The sequence below is a fragment of the Podarcis liolepis genome (assembly GCF_965112155.1).
Source record: "Podarcis liolepis genome assembly, chromosome: 6".
NCBI classification, from domain to species: domain Eukaryota; kingdom Metazoa; phylum Chordata; class Lepidosauria; order Squamata; family Lacertidae; genus Podarcis; species Podarcis liolepis.
In genome coordinates, this window is record NC_139559.1 from 92,649,183 (window position 1) to 92,675,624 (window position 26,442).

The 26,442-nt window shown below is 41.7% G+C and overlaps 2 protein-coding genes across 51 annotated transcripts in view; one reads left to right on the plus strand and one right to left on the minus strand.

Annotated features, from left to right (window-relative positions):
* The window catches only part of LOC310708593 (podocin-like), a 671,219-nt gene that overhangs the window by 334,597 nt on the left and 310,180 nt on the right, over nt 1-26,442 (minus strand). The window lies entirely within an intron of this gene.
* The window catches only part of CEP350 (centrosomal protein 350), a 63,331-nt gene that overhangs the window by 13,520 nt on the left and 23,369 nt on the right, over nt 1-26,442 (plus strand). For 10 of the 50 annotated variants that reach the window (XM_083506910.1, XM_083506946.1, XM_083506921.1 and 7 more), the window contains 21 exons: nt 102-216; nt 2,748-2,871; nt 4,110-4,693; nt 5,432-5,545; nt 5,976-6,092; nt 6,284-6,430; nt 9,663-10,306; nt 11,593-11,717; nt 13,346-14,325; nt 14,708-14,861; nt 15,952-16,103; nt 16,252-16,438; nt 17,137-17,345; nt 17,458-17,621; nt 18,109-18,219; nt 19,682-19,822; nt 20,047-20,180; nt 21,649-21,762; nt 23,375-23,538; nt 24,933-25,126; nt 25,591-25,775. In XM_083506910.1, the coding sequence (XP_083363036.1) occupies nt 102-216; nt 2,748-2,871; nt 4,110-4,693; nt 5,432-5,545; nt 5,976-6,092; nt 6,284-6,430; nt 9,663-10,306; nt 11,593-11,717; nt 13,346-14,325; nt 14,708-14,861; nt 15,952-16,103; nt 16,252-16,438; nt 17,137-17,345; nt 17,458-17,621; nt 18,109-18,219; nt 19,682-19,822; nt 20,047-20,180; nt 21,649-21,762; nt 23,375-23,538; nt 24,933-25,126; nt 25,591-25,775 (4,859 nt within the window). The remainder of the gene's footprint in view (nt 1-101; nt 217-2,747; nt 2,872-4,109; nt 4,694-5,431; nt 5,546-5,975; nt 6,093-6,283; nt 6,431-9,662; nt 10,307-11,592; nt 11,718-13,345; nt 14,326-14,707; nt 14,862-15,951; nt 16,104-16,251; nt 16,439-17,136; nt 17,346-17,457; nt 17,622-18,108; nt 18,220-19,681; nt 19,823-20,046; nt 20,181-21,648; nt 21,763-23,374; nt 23,539-24,932; nt 25,127-25,590; nt 25,776-26,442) is intronic. The other 40 variants (XM_083506912.1, XM_083506923.1, XM_083506913.1 and 37 more) reach the window with 10 other exon arrangements.

Below are 26,442 nucleotides of genomic sequence, written 5' to 3' on the forward strand. Positions count from 1 at the left end.
CAATCTGTACAGCTTTGGCTTCTCTGCTTTTTTGTGGATGTGAGAAGTGATCTAAATATTTAATTTCTAATACACATATTTCTCATATATCAACATCTTAGTTGCAACACATTGAGAACAAATTGGAAGTAGCTCCTAACAGCACAGCTGTGTTGGAGCCTGTCATGGACAGCAAGAAGCCACCCGCAAGTACTACCAGGAAAATAAGTCGGAAAGGTATGTATTTGAGTAGAAGAGTCATTCTACAAATAAGCTTGTAAGTGGTTCACACTCCAGTTTGGGATGCCCATCTGACACAACATACCTTTGGCAAATTGGAAGACTAAAAGATTTGGCACAGGAGGCAAATCTTCTGTGATATATAATGGTAAATGGTAGGTGCTCTCAACTCCTGCAGTAAGAAGCTACCTCTTCTAGGAAGTACTTTTTCTTAAATTTTTGTTTGGGCACTACCATTGTTGACTGATGCTTAGAAGCACCGTAAAGAACAAAAATAAAGATATCATTTGGGGCAGTTTTTAGTACTCATTAAGCAGATGTGTTCTTTCTCAAAACTTGTAATAGCACAGCATTTTATTTTCTGCCACGATTTTGGCATGCTTTAACACTAAACAAACTTCTGTTTTGCTCAGGTTGGGGATTGCTGATCTATGTAACTATCTCTTGGTTATTAAAATGTAGTGCAATGTTACTATTGTGTTCTGCACCTCTTGCCTCAGTTTTTGTGTGTCTGTGTCCATTGGACTTTTTATTTATTTAACAGCTTGTTAAATCCTATCTTTCCAGTTAAATCACCCAAGATGGCTTTTACATCTATAAAATAACAACTTATTCTTTAGCCCAAAATCTTGAAATATGCCTCTGTTATGACATTATCAGCACACATGTAGCCTTGGTAATAGTATGCTTGGAATGTTAAAGGTAGAGTATCTTGGCAATAGTGTCTGCGTTGTCATAATAGATTGGTGATCACAGCTTTTCCATTCTGACATCAGATTCTATGTAAAACTAAGGTCCATTTGAGCATTTGTGTTAGATGGTTGAAGTCGTTTGGCTGGAGTCTATCTCATATCTTTACTCATCAGCTGGATGAGTATTACCTTGGTAATGGACTGGATGAGAGCCAATAAACTGAAGCTCAGTCCCGATAAGACTGAAGCTCTGTTAGTGGGTTGTTCCCTAGACCAGATGGATGGGAGATGGTCTGCTCTTGATGGAGTTACACTCCATCTGAAGGAGCGGGTACTTAGCTTGGGCGTTCTTCTGGATCCATTCCTGTCACTTGAGGCTCAGGTGGCCTTGGTGGCACAGCGTGCCTTCCAACAGTTTTGGCTGGTGGCTCAGCTGTCCCCCTGTCTGGACAGCTTAACTTCTGTTGTCTACACTCTGGCAGTCTTTAGATTAGATGAATGCAATGTGTTTTATGTGGGGCTGCCTCTGAGGATGGTTTGAAAACTTCAGCTGATGCAGAAATCAGTGGTCAGTTGCTCACTGGGGCAAGGCAGCGTGAGCATATAATGACAGTCCTGGCCCTTCACTGGCTGCCAATTAATTTCCGGTCCCAATTCAAAGGGCTAGTTTAACCTATAAAGCCTTCTGTGGCTTAGGACCTCAATGCTTCAAGGACCACCTTTCCCCATATAAACTGACCTAGATCCTGTGATCATCATCTGTGGCTCTTCTTCATGTGCCTCCTCCAGGCAAGTTCTGAAGGGGGAAAACATAAGAACAGGCCTTTTCTGCAGTGATTCCCCATTCATAGAATTCTGTCCCCAGGGAGGCTTGCCTGGCAGCAGTGTTACATATCTTTAGGGGCCAGGTGAAAACTTTACTCTTCAACCTGACCTTCAGCTGTTAATCAATTTATGGCATTTTTAAGTGTGTGTGTGGGGGGGGGGGTAATTGCCCTTTTTTCTTTCTTTTTTTTACTATTATTACATAATGTATTTTGTGCTTTATGCTGTAAACCACCCTGTGGTCTTTTGATGAAGGGTGGTATATAAATTTAATAAATCATTATCATCATCATGCCTTGGGGAGTGTACCATAGGACTTTGAGAAAGGCAGAGCTGGAAGGTATGCAGAAAGAGCAGCAGGTGCTGGTCTTTTCCCTGCTTGGAACCAGATCTCATAAGTAGTTAATTGGCACAATAGTTAAGGCCTTTCAGTTAATGGCTCACAGGGCTGTGGCTGCTTCCCCACACAATTCATTTTTAGTGCTTTAACTGTTCCCTTTGCCTCAGCATTGAGGCTAGGGAAGATGGATGTTCAGTAGAAGGCCTCATTGAAAATACTTTGAGATTGGAAGCTAAAGCTAATTTTAAAATAATACAATGTAATCCATGTAATATGATTCCCTCTTCCCTCTGGAAATGATGGATGTTCTGCTACCATTTAGACAAATAGCATAAAATCTGTAAAAATTCTTGCTCATAAACTTTCCAGCGCGCGGGGGTGGGGGGTGGGGAGACGGGGATGTGGACATTATTGTTTAATTTTATCTGTTGACTAGGAAGTGAGTTCACCAAGCTGTCCTTTAAGTGTTCTTTTGAAATACAGGCAACCCCCGAAATGCAGGCTTTTAATATATTTTACAAAGCTTTAAAATAAGTTTGTTACTTTACTCCAGTTCCTTACCATTTTTTTCCGAGTGCTTGAAACTACATTCTAGAGACTCTGAGGAATTATTTAATGTACTCCTGAGTGCTAAGTGAGCAACTCCCCCCCCCCCTTGGTTTCTTCTTCAGCTTCCAGGTCTTCCAGCCAGAAGGAGAGGTCCTTTCGCTGCCCCCTTCGTACCACCACTTTGGATAGCAATGTTGGAAAAAATGGACATGTTGAATTTCATGAACCCCTTGTGGCTTCTTTCAGGTCAGTATGAAATAAGAGGAAAGTTTGCTAACTCATGGAATCAAACCATCAGCACAGTTTTTTAAGGAACAAATATTTATTAACTTCCTATCCCACCTTTCAATCCAAGCAGGCTTTTGTGAGCTGGACGTTGCACAGACTGTTGAAGATGTCAGTTAGATGAGGGGTGAGGGAATGGAGTGGGGGGGAGGGAATTGGCTTACTAACTGTGTTGTCTGTTAGAGTAGACTGTTAGGAGTGCCTCACAAGACGAAAAGAATCCGTTCTGTGATTCTCTTCGTCTAGCGGTTTTTTCGTCTTGCGAAGCAAGCCCATTGACGGATTAGCGCTATTAGCGGTTTTTAGCGGCTTATCTGCTGATCGGATCAGCTGATAAGCGGCTTAGAAAAAGGGGGGAGGGGGAAAAACCCGCAGGAACTCGCAAGACATTTTCGTCTTGCGAAGCAAGCCCATAGGAGATTTGTTTTGCGAAGCACCTCCAAAACAGAAAACTCTTTCGTCTAGCGAGTTTTCCGTCTTGCAAGGCATTCGTCTTGCGGGGCACCACTGTATTCCCTCTCCTGTATCCAGGATGCAACAAAGATTTTGAGGGCTCTTCCTCACTTCATAGAGAAAATTCATGGTGCAGGGGAGATTAATTAGTATTGAAGGAAAACCACCACCACCTCTAGTTTTGAATAATTCTGAGCTATGAAGGAGCAGAATCTCTAAAACCTAAACTGCCCTGGAAAAAGGACTGAAGTTTGGGTTTTCAGATGCATAACATGAGACACACACACACACAAAAATCTGGTTCCAGTCCCTCACTGCCTAAGCCTTCCATGCAGGAAAAAATAAATATATACCCCCCACTGTACTGTTAATGTTCAGTGTGCAGTTGTAGACTGCTGAGGCTCAGCACTACTTAAGCATGAAAGTATTTGTCTAGCCCTAGAGAGCAGCAATCTTGTACACTGGGAAACATTCTGGTTTCAGTTGATGCTTGATGGAGAGGCGTAGAGCCCAGGCAGCTTGCAGGAAAAAAAGATTATGAAGAGGAACCTAAATTTCTTGCACATTCTGTTTTACCTTCAGAACTGCATTATAAGAAATTCAACAAAAATAAGAATAATTTGTTAATTGGATACTTGCACTGTAATAGTGATTCTACTTGCAAAAGTCTTGTTAGATCTTTTGTTTTGTATTTACTATATGTTTTTAGAGCTGATTCTCAGTTTTTTTATGTTCACTTCTTTTAGGGGCCCTCCATGGTCCCCACCTTATAAAACATCTTACCAACCGGAGGCTAGATGTTTAAAGCGTAAAGAAGCGGGGAATAAGACTGAAAAAATGAAACATTTTACCTTTGAAAAAAGTGAATCAGATTTGCACAGCAGAGATTTCCAAAGCCCATCTTTTGCCGATGAAACTGTTGTCAGATATTTAAATGACCGACCAGCAATTGATGCCTTACAAAATTCTGAGGTTTTCTTCAAATCTCTATCAGAGGAGGGAAAGGCTGAGAAATCTAGAGATGAATATAGTAAAACTTCTCAGAGTACCACAACCCAGGATGCTGACCTTAAAGAATTGCAGCTGGCAGAACCCTCAGCTTCTTCTACCAGTACATCCAGTGCACACAGATTAGATATTTTAAAGCAGCATCGGCATGAGGCTAAACTGGAGAAACTGAAGGAACGGATTAGGAAGCAATTGGGGCGCCCAGAAGAGCTGAGCAGCAGAGGAAATCATCTGGGATACGATGACCATCCTATACCTGCTGCAGCTGTAACTCCAAAAGTCAGAAAAGTTGCAGCTGCGCCTCCTGCTCCTTCATATAAAGGTACATAGTTTGTAAATTGAATCTGTGTGAGAAGAAATATATTTATTTGGTTTGCGAAACCAAGAATGTGGTTTCTGTTGCAACTCTGGGATAGGTGCACCCTGCCTTAGATAGGGACACATTAAAGACAAAGGATTGTTCAAATTCTTATTACTTATTACCTTCCAAACTTTACCTGCATTTCCTTTCATGAAGATGTTTTTGTTCAGATGCACTGTATACGTTTAGAGTTAAATTCACAAACATTGGATTGTGACTAACTGTAGGGATTAATTGCTTTTATTTCGTTAGTTTCCTTGTCATTGGTGCAAACTATCACAGCTGCCGCCTGTCACTGTCGCACAAGAGATTTTTCTGATACAGCTTGTAGGAAACCACTGGCTGTACATGCACAGCAGCCACACAGTACAGTCTTTGCATTTTAGCGGTTCTGTAGGCATCAGTCAGTCATGTGTATAAACTATTCTGAAGTGTACTTGCTCCCTCATTGCAACTTTTTTTTATTTTTGCAGGAATGTATCTTGTTTTTCTGTTACGTAATAATTCTGTACAGAAATTTCTCGTTTAATCTATTTTATGCAACATGGATTTGGAATCAGAGTTTCTTTATTTCTAGTAACAAATGTATTAGATGTTTAAAACAGATAAATTATGTCCGCATTATGCATTGGTCACCTTTATGTTAACCGATTGTTTTAAGGCAAAGTCAGCTAAATATAGGTATACTACTTTTGTTAGGATTCAATCCATCAGAAGCCAAGATCCGTACACCTGATGGAAAGGTGTGGCGTGAAGAGGAATTTATTAATCTCAGTAGAGAGTTAGGTCCTGACTTAGAACTGCAATTAGCAGGTAAGTAGAAAACATTATTATTATTATTATTATTATTATTATTATTATTATTATTTTATTTTATTTTATTATTTTATTATTTTATTATTATTATTTACATAGCTATAACATCCTTCAAAGGATCACAGAATGGTTTACAGTATAAAAGCACAAAACATCTTATTAATAGCCACATGGAAAGCAAAGAACAACTACACATCCTACATAATTAACCTGTAAATTAACAAAAACTTATAGCCCTACTTCCCAGACTTCTTAGATCAAAGAAAAAACAAGAATGAAAGACTATGAAGTCTAGCTTGAGAGCCTGATGTGTATTTAAATTCTGATAGGCTAGAGACTAGCTAAGAAGGCAAGCTGCTACAGTTCTGATACATGTCTTTGTGTGTTCTTTTAGTTGTGGCAATGATTCTCTCACACTGTTTTTCAGAAGACAATTTGACTGTGAAAGAGACACCTGCTGGAAAAGCCAAGGGGAAAAAAGCAACCAGACCAGTGCGCAAAATCCAGAAAGTGGCCCAACTTTCAAGTCCCGATTCCAAACCAGGTCAATTCAAGTTAGCTTTTAAACACAAGCTTTGGCTTGCACTCTTTAAACATTGTTCAGTTTTTTCTTCTTTTGATCCAGACACCGCCCTCCACCTCCTTTTTTGCAATCTTTGCGGTGTCCTGAAGTTTATATTGCTAATGAAGCACTGGAAAATTACTCCGTATGTCCTTCTTGGTTCTTTGTTTTAGGTAGTACCAGTGTAATATGTACATCATCCTGGCGGGAGGGACTGAGACTTGCAAAGAAGATACTGGGTCCAGCACCTAAAGTAGGGCAGCAGGACCAACAGCCATTATCCATTGACAGAGCTGGCAAGGATAAGCCCACTAAATCTGGTAAGCTAAGCTTTGTGTACCAGTTACAGATAGGTAGCCGTGTTGGTCTGCCATAGTCAAAATAAAAAAATTCCTTCCAGTAGCACCTTAAAGACCAACTAAGTTAGTTCTTGGTATGAGCTTTCGTGTGCATGCACACTTCTTCAGATACACTGAAACAGAAGTTGCCAGATCCTTCTATATAGTGAGAAGGTGGGGAGGGGTATTACTCAGAAGGGTGGTGGGAATGGGAGATTGGCAGATAGCTGAGATGAGCCTGTTGACGACTCTTAACGGCTGTAATAGGTCTTACAGGAAAAGGCAAGGGGTGAGAAGGTGAGAAATGGCTTAGTCATGTATAATGAGATAAGAATCCAATGTCTCTGTTCAGACCAGGTCTCTCCATGGTTTTAAGTTTGGTAATGAGTTGCAATTCAGCAGCTTCTCTTTCCAGTCTATTTCTGAAATTCCTTTGTAGTAAAACAGCTACTTTGAGATCTTGTATAGAATGTCCTGGGAGATTGAAGTGTTCTCCTACTGGTTTCTCTGTTTTGTGATTCTTGATGTCAGATTTATGTCCGTTTATTCTTTGGCATAAGGTTTGGCCTGTTTGTCCAATATAGAGAGCTGAAGGACACTGTTGGCATTTGATGGCATACACAATGTTAGACGATGAGCAATTAAATAGTCCTGAAGGATCTGGCAACTTCTGTTTCAGTGTATCTGAAGAAGTGTGCATGCACACGAAAGCTCATACCAAGAACTAACTTAGTTGGTCTTTAAGGTGCTACTGGAAGGAATTTTTTTATTTTGACTATGTGTACCAGGTATGGGGCAGATAATAATATGGCTGCGGAGCAGCAATCATGCTGTCAGTGGTTCCCTGACATTTGTGGCCTTTCAAATTTGGTGCCAAACACAAGCCCCGCTGGAATTGGTTTCACTCTTGAGCTCCCAAGTGCAGCCGATCCCTGCCGAAAGCAGGGTTCAAATCGCTGCTTACAACTGCTGGGATTGGCTACATTTGGGAGTGCATGTTTGGGAATGGGATGCTGAGATTTTGCAAATACTGGCCACCCCTGATTTGCACTGGGGTCGTGTTCTGGGTCATCGAGCGCGACAAAGACCGCTCCCTATCTGACTTGCTCTTGCTGTGCTGTAGAAAGGACAATCTGCATTTGACGAAGAACTGTCAACTGGAAAAGGAAGCAATAGTGCACATTTGCGTTGTCTGCATTAGGGGCGGGGAACTTGTGACTCTCCAGGTGTTGTTGAATGGTAGCTCCATCAGTCTCAGGCATCATTGTCAGGATGAGTATAGTCTAACATAAATGGAGGACCACAGATTCCCCATCTCTGGTCTGAGGAGCTTTCCACCATATATTTAGTTTTCTGAGATCTCCTGAGGCTTTGGGTGACACCAGTGTAGCTCTTAACTGAACCATTACCTTGGAAATTGGTTCTGGTTTGGCTATCTTGAAGGATCTTGTTTTCTCTCCTAGCTGACACCTTTGTTGTCACTGTCTATTTACGTTTCCTCTTCTGCTAGAACTGTAGAATAGTTAGGAAGGGCAGATGGTAATACCCCGGCATCTTTGACAACTTGAATGTTAGAATAGTGACAGTTTGGTAACTTCCCTGTCCAGTATCGGATGAGATAGCTTGTGTGCAACAAGTCATGTGTTACTGTGATTGAAGCAGAACAATGGAATTGGGACCCATCTGGTTTCAAGTTGTTTATTTCATTTTCAATAATTGAAATGGCCTATGAGCCACTAGAATTAAATAGCCTTGTTTACCTCCTACCCAAGGGACTATCAAAGAGATAAAAATAACTACTCTCTTACATGAGATATTGGGGCTTAAATGATACTGCATTGCTCAAATCCAATCAGTTTATTTTTCACCTTCCTTGGCTGTGACTTGAGCTCCTCAGTATTATTGAGTTGCTGTTGTATACAGTCTCAGCCATTAATCCCTTATTGGCATTCCACTGTCAATGTCTCTTCCCACAAGAACTGTTGAGATTTCTGACTGCTGATCCAGCTTCTATACACTTTATCAGAAGTCTTCAGATTTGCCTTTAAAAAATTGCCACAGCTGAAGTTTTTTATACTATAAATGCCCTTCAATGCTTGATTCAGCCAATTTTACTCTAAAATGCTGAAAATCTATGTGGAAGTTCTTTTAAGCAGCATATGCATGGTGGTCCATGGGGTTCTGGTGCATAAGAGGGACTTTTCTGTGGTGGACCCCAGATTGTGGAATGCCTTCTCCTTTGAATGGTTTCTAGCCTTATCACTATATACATTTCAACATTGGGTCAAGATGCATCTTTTTGCACTGCGGGTGGAAGATGTTACATGGTTTAATTGTATTGAGCTGCATATTACCTGCCCTGGGACCACATTTTGGCAGGTTGACTATATATGCCTATTAAATAAAGTAAACTAATATTGGAAACTCTTATAATCTTGGCCCCGGTGCTTGGTGACAGATTAAATTAACCTAAGTGGGGTTTTTTCACTGCAGAAGTTGCTCTAATTCTTTATCAGTGAATAAACTGATACCCTTATCAGAACTCTGATCCAACATATTTACCCAAAGGATCTTGAGATGCTGTGCATAGATACAGGGCCAAGCTTCCAGATTAGAATTAATTTGTAGAAGCTACTACTACTTGGTGTGTGTGTGTTTGTGTTTGCTTGTATGTGTTCTATAAGGAACCATGTTCACACAGTGTCTCATCAGTATGGCCCTTTCTAGTGAAAATCTGAGAAGAACATCAAAGACAGTAGGCCACTTGGCAAAATATGCATTGCATTCTGGCTTCAGTACAGGATGAAATTTGACAGTGTCCATTCACAAATGGAACATTTGACCCTGGCGAGGCGTTCCCCTTTTCTGCTGCAGAACTTTCCAAAACTGCTCCAGAAGGTTTGGGCACTACAGAGCAGACAGGGAGGTGCAGGATGAAAGAGAGGAAGGAGTAATTCTGCTAGCACGATCTGAAGTCCAGCGTCAACCAAATGCAGCCTATTTCTGTTTTTGATGTGTTCAGGTTTTTGCAGCTCGTTTCTTGTAGCACTTGCTAGAATGTCTCATGGTTTCTTGCCTTTCTAAAGTGCTTAAGTGGACAGGCTTTTAACACTTAACAAAAAGCTGCCGCGCGAGAGGTCAAATAAATAGATCCACCTTGCCTTACAAGTGGAGAGTGTCTAACACTACTTTTGTCCCCCTATCCCCACCCCAGTTTTCCACAGTGAAAAGACAGACACTAATTTCAAGTTGGATGTGACCATAGAAACCCGATCAAGAAATTCTGAAAGATCACAAAGTAAAGTCAGAGTGGAGAATAACACGAAGAAAAAAGAATCGACTCTTCCCGATTCAAAACGGAAAGAAGACCATGTAAACAAGGACTTCTTGCCCGTGGAGATCCGTGGAATGCTTGATGACCTGCAGCTGGACTCTGTATCTCAGGGTGCAGAACAAATGAGGGATGAAGGAAGACAGGATCAAAAATCACCACCTTTTGCATTTATTAGGAGCCATAGTCCAACCAAAAGAAAGCCAGAGAAGCTTTCTGCCAATGAAGAGCCTCAAGTCACTTCTAAGAAACGCTATTATGATACAGATGAAGTTCGCCAGTATATTGCTAGACAAAAAGAGGAAAGGAAAAAGAGGCAAAATGAAGAGAAGAAAGCACAGAAAGTGGCAACAGAACAAAAGAACAAAAGACTTCAAGAACTCTACAAGAAACAGAAAGAAGCTTTTGCTAATAAGACCAAGGAAACATTGGCTCCCGAATTAGCCACCAAACAACTACAAGAAACATACTCAAAACTGTTTCTGGAGCAAACCTTACTGGAGGAGCCCCTGGTCCCTGGACAGGAGGTACAGGGATAGCTATTTTGCAAGATTTGCTTGGGTTTTTTCTTGCAGTTTGAAAGTTTGTATTAATGTCATTTTTTTAAAGAAAAGATTTGTAAAGTATTAGCAGCAGTAAAAGATAGGCATTAGGTTTGGACATGCCGAATAATGCTCAAACTGAGGTTTGATTGCGCCTGCAGTGTGGAGCTCTGGTAGGAGCAAGAAACATGCCCAGAGTTAAAAATGGCTGCAGCTATAGCTCACAGCATTTGTCATGGCATAGAGTAAGAATCCAGACGTTGGGCAGCATGTTGATCAATTTAACTACCCAGCTCGTATTCTGAAGAAGCATCGATGAAGGGGAAGGCAGGAAGCTCAGGCACACCAAGGGGCAAATTATGTAATGTGTGTGTGGCAGCTCCTGTGAAGGGTGTAGACCTTTAAATGTCATCTCGGCATCCAGTTGTGCCTGATTTGGCACAATTTCCCTTCCTCCCACACCAGCCTCCTGTCCTGCTGTATCCCATTTTGTTCAGGAGGGTCTCCTGACTGCCCAAGAAGGCTTTTTGGAAAGGAGTGTTTTGGTGTCCCCTTGTGAGACCTTCCTTTTTTCTTTTTTGCCGTAGTTAGGATTAAAGCCATCATATATTCTAATAAAGGGATGCGGGTGGCGCTGTGGGTTAAACCACAGAGCCTAGGACTTGCCGATCAGAAGGTTGGCAATTCGAACCCCTGTGATGGAGTGAGCTCCCATTGCTCGGTCCCTGCTCCTGCCAACCTAGCAGTTCGAAAGTACGTCAAAGTGCAAGTAGATCAATAGGTACCGCTCCAGCGGGAAGGTAAACGGCGTTTCCGTGTGCTGCTCTGGTTCACCACATGACCTGGAAGCTGTACGCCAGCTCCCTTGGCCAGTAAAGCGAGATGAGCGCCGCAACCCCCGAATCGGTCACGACTGGACCTAATGGTCAGGGGTCCCTTTACCTTTATATTCTAATAGTGATCTTGAATCACTGATTGCCAGTCACATGTAGCCAAAATTACAACACCCACACCCCACCAAGGGATTTATTGGCAGCCTCGGGAGAACCCCATCGTTTGCAGAAGTAGGAAAAATACTAACTTAAATATAAGGTGTTCTTGCCAAAGGACCAGCTAATATGGCTAATATGTTGTTACTTGTCTAGTGCAGAAAACAAATGTCAGCTGTTTGCTTGGTCACTTGGGACTTCTCACATGTTTTAACTTTTTTTTATCTTGATTAATTCTAACAGAATTTAATGTTTCAAAAATATCCCCATTTTTCTTCCCAGGCCAAACCTGGATATCAGCCGTCTGGAGAATCTGATAAAGAAAACAAAGCGCAGGAGCGCCCACCCAGTGCATCTTCCAGTAGCGATATGTCTCTCTCTGAAGCTGCTCCTCCTCCTCTTATTAGGTAAGAAAACAGGACTATCTTTAAGGCAACTTGTAAGTATTTGAATAGAACATTAAACACTATTTTTTGTAAAAAGTCACTGTTAACACCTTAGAAACTTCGTACAGTATAGTAGAAAATGGTCTTAAGATGACTTAGCAATACGCCCTGTGTAAGCAGCAGCAAGATTGGAGGACTTTTCCTGCAAACATAAGTGACATTTTAAAATCCAGCACTTTAGATTTTGTAAGATTCCGCATTATAAGAATGACATGTCCCTGCGTGAAATACAGGTTGAAAAAGCAACCATCTCTGTGTGTGATGGGATTCTATGACACTGCATAAAAATACATAAATATTTTGGGATAAAGAACTTTTCTTAATACAAAATGCCCTTATTGTTACAACAGTATTCTTGAAAGCTTATGGGCAATGCCTACTGAAACTTCAGAAGCCCAAGTGGTGACTGGGCAGATTTCCAGGGGCTGGGGTTCCTGTTAGTATCTTATTCCTCCTCTGTGACTAGAAAATCAAAAGAAATTATTTTGAAAAACAAGTTGAGTTATGGAAATTTGCTGAGTTGAAAGGTGTTGTACATTTCAGTTCACTTGCTTTTAAAAAAACATATATTTCAAATATATTTTTCAATTTTTAAGTATGACAACTTTATACACACATACCTAATCCAAATGGCATTGTTTGACTTACACCCACCCACTTACACCCACCCCTGGTTTCCAATTTTTTCCCTTTTCTTCTCCTTGCATATAATTATATTTCTCCAATTACTTTCAGCGTCGTTTTCCAGTCCTAATTCTATTGTTACTTCATAAATGTTACATCAATCCTGCTAATGTTTTAACACATTTACAGTGTTCTTTAAAGTAATCTATAATTTTTTTTCCATTCTTGGTTAATTTTTTTCTCATCTTGGTGCCTGATCTTCATGGTCAATTTTGCCATTTTGGCATAGTCCGTCATCTTAGTTATCCATTCTTCCTTCGTTGGGACGTTTTCTTCCTTCCACTTCTGGGCAAGTAGCAATCTGGCCGCTGTAGTAGCATACATAAGTAGTCTCTTTAAATTCTCTGGCACTTCTTCTCCTGTTATTCCTAGTAAAAAAGCCTCTGGTTTTTTAGAAAATGTTAATAGATTTCAGTCCTCTTGGTGCAGGATTTGGGAAGCTTGAATGCTAGGTTCCTTCCAGTTCAGCAGCTTGTATTCCATTTGCAACAAAAGTTTAATCAGTTTGTAATTATTATCTGAATAATCTGTACTTTTAATATAGCAGATATAAATTTATGATGAACCATTTTATGCACAATGCTTTTTATGTTCCTAAAGTAACAAAGTGGCTTTCGGTATATAAAGACAAGTAATGCATTTGTTCAGCTTTCCCCAAAAAAACATCTCTTTCCAAATCTCATGCCCTGGAAAAAACACGTCCCCGACCCCACAGCTTCAAATTTTACACCTTTACACTGCTCCGACACTGTGTATGGGTGGATCGGGGAAAATCTAATCTGGGCTAAGAAGTCTAGTTTTAAAAATGATTTCCAATACGTTAACATATGTGCACATTTAATAGTCAAACATTGTTCAGTCTTCATTATTCCAAGTTTATGAGAATTCAACTTTTTTGTTTATAGGAATAACCCTTTATGGATTCAGCCAGATAGGCTGACTTCAGAAGCCCAGCTTTCTTCCCAACAACCTTCAATGGTCTTGACTGGAGGATTTGTCTCCCAGCTTTTGGCCCTCGATCACACCCATGTCTTGCAAAACGACTTTGACTCTGTGTTATCAAGCAGAAGGAGTTACAGTGCAGCTGTGGGATCCATGCCTTTGGCATCTCAGCCATTTATGGCATCTGCTGTACAGCCTACCATTAATCAGTATAAAAGTAAGCTGAACCGCATTGAAGCCCTGAAGGCAACAGCAGCCTCTTTGTCGAGCCGAATTGAAAGCGAAGCCAAGAAGTTAGCCGGGGCCAGCATTAACTATGGTGAGGTGTGGAATTCTGAGCGTGACTTGTTGCAAGGAGATCAGGGCGATGGCCGTTGGGCAAAGGCCAGCAGCCCCCCTGTGGAAGAAAGTGATGTCTTTTCAGCCAGGCTGCAGAAGATGTTGGGTGCTTGCACCCCACACGCAAGTTTTGATGATAACCTTCCCGGTGTTGGAAACCTTGGTGAGTTTAAAAGGCTCCCAGAGACCCTCGCCCCTCGGGCTGCAGCTATCAGCCTTCCAGGTAACTACAGAGCTGAAGGAATGCTAGGAGATCTGTCCAAAAAACAAGCATGCTCCCCAGGGGCTGAAAGTAAAGTTGTAGCTCCGCGTGATGGTAGCATAGAGTCAATAAGTGAGGGGCCAATCAGTGATGGCCTTGCATCTGAGGAGGAAGGAGAAAGGCGTGAGCATCCAACTTTGAAGACTGTGGAAGTGTTAAAGGAAAAAGAATTCTGTGCTGCAGATATAGCTGGCTGTGAGCCCATAAAAGAAGTTCAGAAGGAGGCAGAGAAGTGTTTACTCATTTTTAGACATATAAGGAGTACTTGGGAAGAACTGATAAGGGGGAGTCCCCATAGTGCCATCAACGTCTTTACAAAACATTACCAGCAGTGTGGGAAAGGTAAGGCAATGAGAGACTTATTGCTGCCTCTGGTGTTTCGTTGGTGTAATTGTCAAAATGACTGCACTTCCATGATAGTTGAAACCCTGAGCTCTTTAAGTTATGTTATAAACCTGTAGCTCGGATTTTGTGTTGGTTTTTTTTTTGCTGATACCAGTATTTGCTGATAAGCAAGAAGTTTCCAGTCCTTTTTGAAAATTTTGGCAACTACTTCTTTACTATGAAATCACTTAACTGTCTTCAGATTATAATTGAAAGTTGTTGCATATAAAGGAAATTTTCCAGAGCTGCTCTTAATGGGCTTTGGATCTCTGTCAGCAAGATTATTTGGCATGCTTCTGAAATACAGATTACTTTCTTTTTGCTTTTGCACCTCTTGCAGGAATTGAGCAGTGGTCAGAGCAAGCACCACCAACTCGGGAACCTTTCCTTCCAGTCATGAGTCCCCCAGCTAGCATTGTTTCATATGAAGATGATTTCATTTCCTCACAGGAAAGTGTAACCATTGCAGATAAAAGAGCTACTCTTGAGCCCAGGTACTTAATGAGTTCACAAATGGCAGCGAAAATCAATGAAAAACCATGTTCATTAAATAAAGAACTATTACAGAGTTGTTTTTCATCCCTGAATGGGAAGGGAACGCTTCCTTGTTATAGAGTATGGCAAATCTGAGTTTTGGCACAGAGCAGAGTAAATGAATACTTCGTCTATTCAAAACAGCTTTCAAGTCACAACCTGGTACTTTTTTATGGCACAAATGACACTCAGCTCAACTGTTTTTGAAAATCCTGAATTATCAACCTGAAAATTATTTAAGTAAATTCCCTTTGCTGGTGTTTCGAATCAGGATTGACATCTATTTAAGAGACCTAGAGAAAGTAACTATTTAACTTAATTTATTCAGTTGATTTTTCAATATAGATATTTCAATATCCTTAAGGGTGTTGGAGAATAGGAACTCAGTTTTGAACACAAACATTATGGCATTGTTAAAAGGAAAGGTGTCTGTAATAGTTTACATGCAGGTCCCACTATCCATCCACTGGATACCCACCAGTTCACTTATCCAAACGTAAAGAATTATACATTCCACAGAGTCAGATATCTGAACAGCTGGAGCTTGCCCACTTTGTGCTTTGCTTGTCAGCGGCATTCATTCTGGGGCTGAAACCATGGAGAGAGGAAGAGGGAGATAGAGCAGACCAATCAAGAGGGCAGGACAAATCAGTTTTTTTGTCTCTCTTTTGCTGGCTGGCTACAGCCATTTTAGGCAGAAACAATGTTGGGAGGAGGAATGCATTGTGGGCAGATGGCTGGTCCTGCGTGTAATTCCTGATTGCGACAACATCTACTTAAAAAAAAAAAATGCTTTTAAGATTCAGCCCAAATATTAATGGGCTAAACCATAATTCAACTATACATTAAAACTTGCAGGTCTAGCCCATGTGCCTATCTTAAGCTATATGCAAAGTTGTCTAAAATTCAGCTGCTTTTAAAGGTAAATAGAAGTCCTGCTCTTGTGCCTTGTAAGGCTTTATTCAATGATCTAAAATGCTCATTACACAAGTAGTATAAATGTAACTGAGAAAGCCAAGCAATATTTTACTTCCGTGTCTATATTGACAGTGGCAGCAGCCCCAGCCTCAAAGAAGAGTTTGCCACCAGAAAGTCATTGTATGAGCAGCCAGCTGTAGACTTTACCCACCATTCCTCAGGAACACTTTCTGCAGGTTCTTCCAACTCGTCTGCATCGTCTAAGAAAAGAGTGAAAAGGGAAAGTAAGTGCCATTTACTACGCTCCCAAATCTGGGTTGAAACCTTTGGCAAAGTTTTAAAATCTGAAAATGTCAAGTGTACTCGTCAAGTGGGGGAAAGTGTATATTTATTTTATATTTAAATCGCTTTTTGCCAAAATATGTGTTACAGAGTCAGAATCTTTCAGCCCAGTTTCAAGTGCCTCTCTGAGGGAGGAAAACAAAATGTTGCCAGGGTCAGAGTATGGATCGCAACAGGTGAAGAATGCGTCACCTAATAATGGCATATCTCATAGAGAAGAGAAGAGCCCAGATTCTGACAGCACTTTAGAAGAACTTTCTGATCACTCCTTGATGAGGTAAAGCGAACCACTTCATTTAGTAATCATAATCATATATTGGCTTAATAAACTGAGTGATGTCAATGAGTCTTTCCCCCATGCATTCAGACTTTTTGCTTGTGCAGTGAAGCAAAGAGCCATATTTAACAGCTTTGGAACAAACCAGGTTTTTAAACCACAGTTTGAAATTGGTCTAATAACCTAACCTGTTCCAAAGCTGGTAACCAGAATGTCCTGGTTTAGATGAAATAGGAAATTATGATCGATTAGAGATTGCCTCATTTGATCATATCACAAAGGGAAGAGCGAAGGTGGATGCTTGTGTGGGCAAAACAGTAATTTAATATCTCTGTTTTAAAACTGAGGTATGATAATCTGAACTATACCAATGTTTTTGAAGTAACATATAAGCTCTTCAAATAGTTGGAAGACTGCATTTTGTGTGTGTAAATCTCAACTATTGCTATAGCTTTTTTTCCTGGGGTACTCAACGTAGGCAGTACTGGCACCTTTTTTTCCAAGAAGAAAGGTTAAAAGTGTGGCACATACTGATGGGTATCGGGACAGTTTTTTCTAGAAGAAAAGCACTGGCTATTACTCTTTTCTTTGTGTACTGATGGAAATATATGATACTTTTCAAACTGGTTTTACTGTGTGACTACTCTTTCTTGAAAGAATAAAGACTTGCTTCAATTTTTGTTTAACTTTTCTGTTAGTCTCCCAGATAAGATAAAGTCTCCAAGGACTCCAGGCTCTCCTCATTCTCCAAGCTTACAGAAACCATTGGATCCTGCAGTAAATACAGCAGAAAAAATTAGCCCCCTTTCAGACTCTCCAGGGACTATAACTTCTGGACCCAAGGCAAGCCATGCCTTCTCTGATATGAACCTTGGAACCAACAGGGCTGGAGCAGGTAACATGAATGGTGAGCTGGCAAAAAATAGATGGCTCATGCTGCTGCTTACTCTTCCTATGTTTCTAAAAAGCGTGATTTACACGAAGACGTAGGTGTTTAGTATTTCATATTTACCTTACAGGTACCATGCGCTTCTCACCTGCTGGTCTCCAACATCGTATGTCAGCAGAACTTAATTATTTAAGTGCCATTGAGGAGTCTGTTCGCCAGATCTCTGATGTTGAACGAGTCCGAGGTATATCACTTGCCCAGCAGGAGAGTGTTTCACTGGCTCAGATTCTAAAGGTAACCGTAGGCGTTCTTATCTCTGCCTTATTTGCTGTATGCACTCCTCTGAAGTATCTCAGCCAAAGATAAGAGTGGTTGCGATCAGATGAATATTGTTATATTTCCATTAAAGCTACAAAACTAGTAGGCTCTTGTTCGAAAAAGGAGGAACAAAATCGGTGGTTTCTGAAAATGATAACCACATTTGTCACAAGTAGCTATGTGCAATTTCAGTACTTCATACCACAAGTTTTATTTGTTGCAGTATAATTGTATGGGATGGAAGTTGTGAACTTTGTAAAATAGGCAATGAAAGTCATGAGATACACTAAAAGATGCAGAAGTATAAGTGCTAATCATTAATGAAATATTTAGGATTCAGTGACAGGAGCATTAATATCCTTATGGAAATATATTTTAAGTGTAAGGTACCTTGAATTACATTGTATGCAGAAAGGCAGGATATAAGTTAATAAACTAAAACTAAGCTAAACTTAATCCGTAGGCACAGCAGCAACGACATGAGCACGACTTGGCTCTTCTGAAGCTCCAGGCAGAGCAAGAAGCTCTGGAAAGTCAGAGGCAGCTAGAAGAGGCGATGAAGAAAGCAGCTCAGGTAATGAGGTCTTTCAAACAGTATGTAAAACTTAAAAGTAGAATTCTTTTCCTGTGGAGAAATTGGTGCGAATGGATGCTAATCCAAATCTCACAAATAGTAGGCAACAAGAAATCGAGTCATCTCAATGTACTTCAGAAAAATATCTTGTTCTAGAGGTGCAAGATTTTAGAAGTTGCCACATTAGTGGGTCAGGGGGCACTATGGGCTTCAGTCACAAAAAGCTACCATGTGGGCCATAACATATCACAAAATGGCTGCCACATGTTAATTTGGAGAGCTAGTCAAAGCCAGTACACACCATGCCAAATACTGACACTTCCTAAGCCAGGGAAATGACAGGAAGTGAGGTCTTTGGACCTAGCACATCACACAGACAGAATGTCTCATTGAAAAAATAGTACTGTACTGAATAAAACATATTGTATTCAGAACTCAAAAGCATCAGTTCACATTGATCAGTTCATGCCCAGCACTTCCACTTCTGCCTGACACTCTCCCTACGCTCAACAAAAAAGTGTATTGTTGCAAAGTGTGTCTCAGTGAGGATCATCCCCTAGTAGCAAAGGTGCTGGGCATGTCATAATAATTTATAATTTATACCCCACCCATCTGGCTGGGTTTCCCCAGCCACTCTGGATGGCTCACAATAGAATATTAAAAACATGATAAGACATCAAACATTAAAAACTTCCCTAAACAGGGTTGCCTTCAGATGTCTTCTAAAAGCCAGATAGTTGTTTATTTCCATGACATCGGATAGGAGGGCGTTCCACAGGGCAGGTGCCACTACCGAGAAGGCCCTCTTCCTGGTTCCATATAACCTCATGTATCGCAATGAGGGAACTGCCAGAAGGCCTTCGGGGCTGGACCTCAGTGTCCGGGCTGAACGATGGAGGTGGAGACGCTCCTTCAGATATACTGGTATATCAGGTTTGTCTGGTCAAGGCAAGTCTACATTTTCTATGAAAGCAAATAGTCCAGGTTCCAGATGCTGTCTTATGGTGTGTCAAACACATTTTCATCATTTTTATATCTCCATTTCAATGGAGCTGATTTTAGTATGATTCTGGTGGATACAACCCCACATAACCTCTGCTCTAACGAGCTCACATTTGCCACAACGTACGTCTTGTTGGAAGAAGAGAATGAAAAAGCCAAAATAGTTTATCTATGCCACTTTTGTGTGCACAAGTTTAAATAAATTTGTTTATTTCTTTTATGTCCTAATCATTTACCATGAGTTTCAAGTATTTATTATTGCCTGAACAGATTTTTTTCTGCCTCAGAATTTTCTGCTTTGACAGTCACAGAAACGTTAGAGCCAAGTATCTCATCCAGTTTTTGCTTCTGTGCGTAAAGAAGAATTAAAACCAACAAAAATACGTTTGGCATACTAAAATTCCAGTTTGGCCCCTTTGGCACCTGAACTAAAGTAGAACTTTTTTTTTTTAATACATAGGGCCATGCAGAATCTATGCAGCAGCTCGTACAGTCACAACAGGAGAAAGCAGATGCTTTACAGGAGACCACTTGCAAAATTGCAGCTCAGCAGGCGGAGACTGCTCTGCTCACCACAGAAGCTGCTAGCCAGATACGTGAGGTTAGATTCTGCTCTGAAATCCTTGGCAGACTTGGCCTTGTGCAGAATGGTTGCTAAAGCTAGCTTGCTGATTGTAACGAAGAGCTCTTCAGCAGACTACTATGGGAAAGGAAAGCACGCTGCCTATTTGAAGGATGGGAGAGAGAGGATGTGTGTGTGTGTGTGTGTGTGCTTAATTTCTCAAATATTAACTTACGAAAATCTGACTGTGCTTCTTTATTCAGATGACAGAGCTTGCAAGAGTCCAGATCTCTGATGCCATTGGTGCTCCTGCAACCCCAATTACCACACTGTTTGACCAAGAGCGGAAGCAACATTCAGCATTCATAAAGAAGCTAAAATCTCATAATACAAGCAGGTATTTTAGATGACATTTTAGTTCTTAGAATAGATTGTGAGCAGTGTTTCACCAGAGGCATGAAGGCAGACTCCAGAAAACACCCACCACCACTGATATGCGTAGGTGAGGGAGGGGAATATGATGTCCGCATGAGTACTAGGCAACTCCCCAAGGCTGCTCTTTACTTTCTTTTCCCTGTCTCATCAATAAAGAGCAGTCCCCCCTTCCTTTCAGCTCTTGTGACCTTTTATTGTTTGCTTTTCTACACTAGCAGCCAATACTGTAGCAAGGCAGGTCATTTGGCTCCAGCATTAGAGTGTAGAAGTGAATTCTTAAGGAAAGGGAATACAGTCAAACCTTGGTTCTTGAACGGCTTAGTTGCTGAATGTTTCAACTCCCTAACGTCGAAAACCCAGAAGCGAGTGTTCTGGCTTTCGAGCAATTTTCGGAGGTCGACTGTCCGTCGCAGCAGTCAAGCGGCTTCGGACCGGCTCTTCCATTTGCGAGAGCCAATCAGAAGCTGCACCTTGGAAGTCGAACGTTTTGGAAGTCGGACATCCTTCTGGAACGGATTACGTTCGACTTCCGAGGTTTGACTGTATGTGCATTTGTACTTGTTGGGTTTACTTGATAGTCCCTTGATTGACTTATTGTAGGCATCAGGGAAGACTTTGTGCATAGGGCTATCACACCAGTTTGCACATCCTGTCCATTTCTCCCCATTGGGGAATGGAACAATGGTAAGTTCCTGCCTTCCATATTGAAATCCATGATCAGAGGCCAAAGCCTCTGATGTTGTCTGCTCCACACACCTTTTATTTCTCCTCAAACTCCTGGAGTTAGAAGACTGAGACTTCTACTTTCTGCCTGCCAAATCAGAGGCCTATTTCACATGCCACTTGGCAGGAGAGTCTTCCTTCCCTGTCAAGTGACTCTTCCTGAGAAAAAATAAAAAAATTCCGTCCAGTAGCACCTTAAAGACCAACTAAGTTAGTTCTTGGTATGAGCTTTCGTGTGCATGCACACTTCTTCAGATACACTTCAGAAGAAGTGTGCATGCACACAAAAGCTCATACCAAGAACTAACTTAGTTGGTCTTTAAGGTGCTACTGGAAGGAATTTTTTTATTTTGACTATGGCAGACCAACACGGCTACCTATCTGTAACTCTTCCTGAGAAGTCCATGCCAATTTATATTGGGTGCTCCAGAGTGACAAGTGTCAGGAAGCGTCGCCTGCTCTCCATTTGTTCTGTACACAAGAGAAACTAGGCCTACTTTGGAAACACACAAAGCTCTTTTTATGCAGAGCTAAATACATTTTCTGTCTCATTTGTCATTACTGATACTTAATTGGATGTTTCTCATTCATTTATTTCACTATAATCATTTTGTCTTGTAAGGCTTTTTTCAGCTACTTATGACAATCCGCTTGAACTTTCTTTTTCATTTTCAGGATAACTCAAACTTGCTTATTTTCTTTAATAGGAAAGCAGAATCTGCACCTTCACAAAGTATAGAGGAGCTAGATGACTCAAAAATCCTTTATTCCTCATTTGAAAGTTATTCAGAATCGTCGAGATCAAAGGCACATGATCAGAGGTAAGAAGCATAACTTATACAGTTACTGTCAGTTATAATAGAGGAAGGCAATACAACATATACAAAACATAAACAACTTTATTCAACCACCCAGAGTCCCAGCTTGACACGTAGATTCTGGAAACACTCTCTTGGTAGGGGTTTCGTCAGGATGTCAGCAGTCATCTCTTGGGTGCTGCAGTAGGATAGTTTCACAAGTCCATCCTGGATCATCTGGCGTATGTAGTGGTATTTAACCCCAATGTGTTTCGTTCTGGCCAGGAACTTCTCACTCTGCGTCAGCTTCAGGCAACTTTGATTGTCCTCTAGCAAGCTGACAGGCCCTTTTCTCACCAACCCAAAGTCCTTTATGAGTTGGTCAAGCCAGGCGATCTCTCTGCAGGCTTCTGTTGCTGCAACGTATTCTGATTCTGTGGAAGATAACTGTGGAAGATAACAGAGGAAGACTTTGAGCAGTACTTGATGTCTAGTGTCTCTTCTTCTAGTCCAGACCTGCAGATCTTTTGAGCCCGCAAACTCACACGGGATCAATAAAATAGGGTAGAACATAGCACCGTATTTTTCGCCCTATAGGACGCACTTTTTCCCCTCCAAAAATGAAGGGGAAATCTGTGTGCGTCCTATGGGGCGAATACAGGCTTTCGCTGAAGCTTGGGGAGCGAGAGGGGTCGGTGCGCACCGACCCATCTCGCTCTCCAGGCTTCAGGAAGCTATCAGCAAGCCTGGGGAGCCCGCAGGAGCCTGCTGCCCGGTGTGCGGGCACCCTGAAGCAGAGCACGCCGGGCAGACATCTGCAGCCTGGGGAGCCCTGCGGGAGTTCCCGCAGGGATCCCTAGGCTGCGGATAGCAGCCTGCTTCCCTGAGCGCCGGGCACCCCGAAAGCAGGGAGCCCGGCGCTTCGGGAAGACATCCACAGCCTGCTGCACGGAGCACGGGGAGCGCTGAATCAGAGCGCCCCGTGCTTCGGGCAGACATCGGGCAGCCCCACAAGCTTGGGGGACAGCGGGGAGGCGCAGCGCCACCATCCCGCTGTTCCTCGACCTGGTTTGGAGGCTGGCGCTAGGGGAGAAGCAAGCTTCTCTCCAGCGCCAGCCCCACAAGCTCGGGGGACAGCGGGGAGGCGCAGCACCGCCATACCGCTGTTCCCCGACCTGGTTTGGATTACCCGACCTGGTTTTGGGGGGAAATAAAGGAAAACATTTTTTCCTTTATTTCCCCCCCAAAAAACTAGGTGCGTCCTATGGGACGAAAAATACGGTATATAGCTAGCTGTTGGATCACAAGTCATGCAGGCCTAGCCAAGGACCATTGCATTAGCCGAGTTGCTATATTTTGGAGTGGCGTTTAATGCTAATCTGATACCCCATGACATGAATATGAACTGAATTTTTCTTTGTGGTTTCTGTGCAGTCACATAATATGGTTTTTGCACTTATGCAGAGCCTCGTTCAGAAACGATCTAAAACTAAACTAGAGTTGTTGTTTTTTAATGTGCAGCAGCACACTGTTGGTATTATTATTATTATTATGCATTTATTTATTCTGAGACGTGTTTTACAACCCTAATTCAAGATTCACTTCTGTGCTTTTATTATACCTTTTCATAAAACAGCAGCAGCAGCAGTTGCCCAGGAAGTCCATCTGTCTCACCTTCCAAGGGGACCAAGAAAGTTTCCCGTCGTGAAAAGTCAGGCAGCTCCATTGAAGAGCAGGTTCCTATGGCTTTGAATGATTCTTTAATGAATAATAGCATTCCATCCATTGCAGATGAGAGAGGTGGGTCCTTGGACGAGTACTTAAACTACTTCAGTGTTTACTCCTAGTTCTGTTCCCATCTACTTGATGCTTGTGCTATTTCCCTTGCTCTGTTGATTGTTCTGCTGGTGGAGTCACATAGAAGAAATATAAAATGGTGAAATATTTACCAGGCTGTTGCATGCAGCACTCTTTCCCCATCACAGGCAATCCACAATTACTTTTATATGTCATTTTCTGGTTAGCCAGCCCCTTGAGCTGCTGGGGAATCTGCAGTCTGATAATGACACCATGATAGCCACATTGAATCCTGGCTAGCTGTTGCTTCCAGCCTCCATTGTTCTGGGAGCCACTGACTGAGTGTTCCTCCTTCCTTTGTTCTGGGAATCACTGAGGTTGGTTTTTTTTTTAAGTCACGAGTCTTTACATCAGTGTGTGTACTTGTTTACAAGTGAGTGTTATGCAAGATGCAATTTCCTGAGCTTTATTTCTATTACACAAATATATCTTAAGTGATGGAACGTCAGATGGGGCTTGGTTATTATTGGCTGACAGCATGTTTTATGGAGCAAAAAAATCTGTTGCAATTTGAAATTCTTTTGTGGGAGGATAAAGCCAGCTTCCTAGTTCCAAGAAACATGGGCCTCCAGGAAGCATATTTAGCTCCTATGCTGACATTGCTACTTATTGATATCCTTTTAGTCTTTGACCCCATACTTTTTGACATTTGTTGTAAGCGGGGAAAGTGCTGCAGATTGGAGATAATATCTACTCCATCATCCCAACTCTTGAGTGTCCTGAATACCATTGAAAGGGCATGTTGCCGATCAGAAGGTTGGTGTTTCGAATCCCCGCGACGGGGTGAGCTCCCATTGCTCAGTTCCAGCTCCTGCGAACCTAGCAGTTTGAAAGCACTTCAAAGTGCAAGTAGATAAATAGGTACCACTCTGGCGGGAAGGTAAACGGCGTTTCCATGCGCTGCTCTGGTTCGCCAGAAGCGGCTTAGTCATGCCTGCTACATGACCTGGAAACTGTCTGCGGACAAACGCCAGCTCCCTCGGCCAGTAAAACTAGATGAGCGCAGCAACCCCAGAGTCGTTCGTGACTGGACTTAACCCTCAGGGGTCCCTTTACCTTTACCTATGTGCAATATATAGACCCGTTCTGTGATATGGACAGGTGTTTTGCTAGTTTATTTATTTATTTATTTATACATACATACATACCCCGCCCATCTGATTGGGTATAATTCACAGTCATCGACGTTACTGATCATTCAGTCAGTATTCATTTACTTGTATTGCTCACTTCGTTAAGCCATACGTTCTACCTACTACATGAAACTACTTCATACATTACTTGTTCTGTAATGCAAACTTTCCCTTAATTAAATATTTTTTGGGGGTTTTCTTCAGACTCAGCCTCTGTAGCAACAGAATATTCTCTTAAATTTGATGAGTCCATGACGGAGGATGAGATTGAAGAAAAGTCATTCCGGTCCTTGCTACCTTCTGAAAGTCACCGCCGGATCAATTTGAAGAAACGAGTTCACCAGGATTATTCTGATGAGGAGGCTTTCCCTGGAAAGACTAGCGTGTCACCTGTTAAAGTAAGTTTTCAATACTCTGCAGCCACATGTTTGTTGCTGCTCCTCTAGTTGCTTTCAGAACCTTTCAGTAAATTTTAGTGGGGATGTCCTGTACATAAATGAACACCATAATTGTATAGTATCTGCAGACTTTAAAAAACTGTGGGCATGTTATATCGTATGAAATTCTGCAGGGTACAGGAACCTCCTTTTGTGAGCAAAAAGGGGTCGAGGGAAACAAACTGCATAATACAGTTGTAAGTGCATGTGCATTTTCAAAGCACTTGCATACTTATTCATGGCCTGAACTCAGTTTTTTAAACCAGCTATTAATTCCATACTTGTTTGGAAGGATGTTTGATCAAAGAGGTGGCATCCTCTTTAGTAATGCTTCTTATCTTAGCAAAAGTACTTATCCTGTCATACAAACATTTACATTTGTATGTTTACAAATGTATGTTTTCAATTTGTTTTCTTGTAATTAGGAGCTAAGCCTGCCATTCTCAGGAGGGCAAGATAGCTTTTCTAAATTCACCATGGAAATGGTGCGGCAGTACATGAAGGAGGAAGAAGTGCGGTCAGCTCACCAGTCGTCCCTGCTTAGGCTACGCGAAAAAGCACTGAAAGAGAAGGCAAGGGCTGAGCTTGCCTGGCTGGAACACCAGAAAAAGTAAGAGTGTTCAGAAAACAGAATGACCCCAAATTTTGTAATTTGTGCTCCATCCTAGGACTTCTTTGGCTTTCTGTCAGTTTTGTTAAACTCTGCTTCCAAGCCCCTTTTGCAAATGTTCTGAATGCCATGAAATAACGATTAAACAAAGAAGTGTGTTTGTAGTTACACAAGTAGAAGCCTTGGGGGCAAGGTTGGTGCACAGTGGTGCTGCAGAAGCAACTGCAGAAGCCAGATGGAGTTTAAATGAAGTGTGATTTTTTAAAAGCATAGCTCTGCCTCACTTGTAAGGAAACAGTGAGTCTTTCTGTATATTTCATATTAACTTTAATATATTCTATCATGTGGATTCTTGAAAAGCAAAGAATTACTGTCCATCTTTCTTTTGAGGGAGATCTTCCAGACAGTGCAATCCATTCTTCAGCTGATCACCCTACTCTTTTTCACACATGTGAACCGTCAAGCACTTATTGCTTGCTGGTTCTAATATTACAGAACCTGATCATCTGTGATGGGATTGGATAGTTCCATTTCTTGGCCTAGCATCTGGAGATTAGAATTGTCTCCAAAATACAGTTTGGCTATTTCTGCCCCCGAAAGGCCCAGGTTCTTTATCCTGTAGGCCCTATGTTTTGGGGAGTATGGTCCTACTTGAAGTAATTAGCTA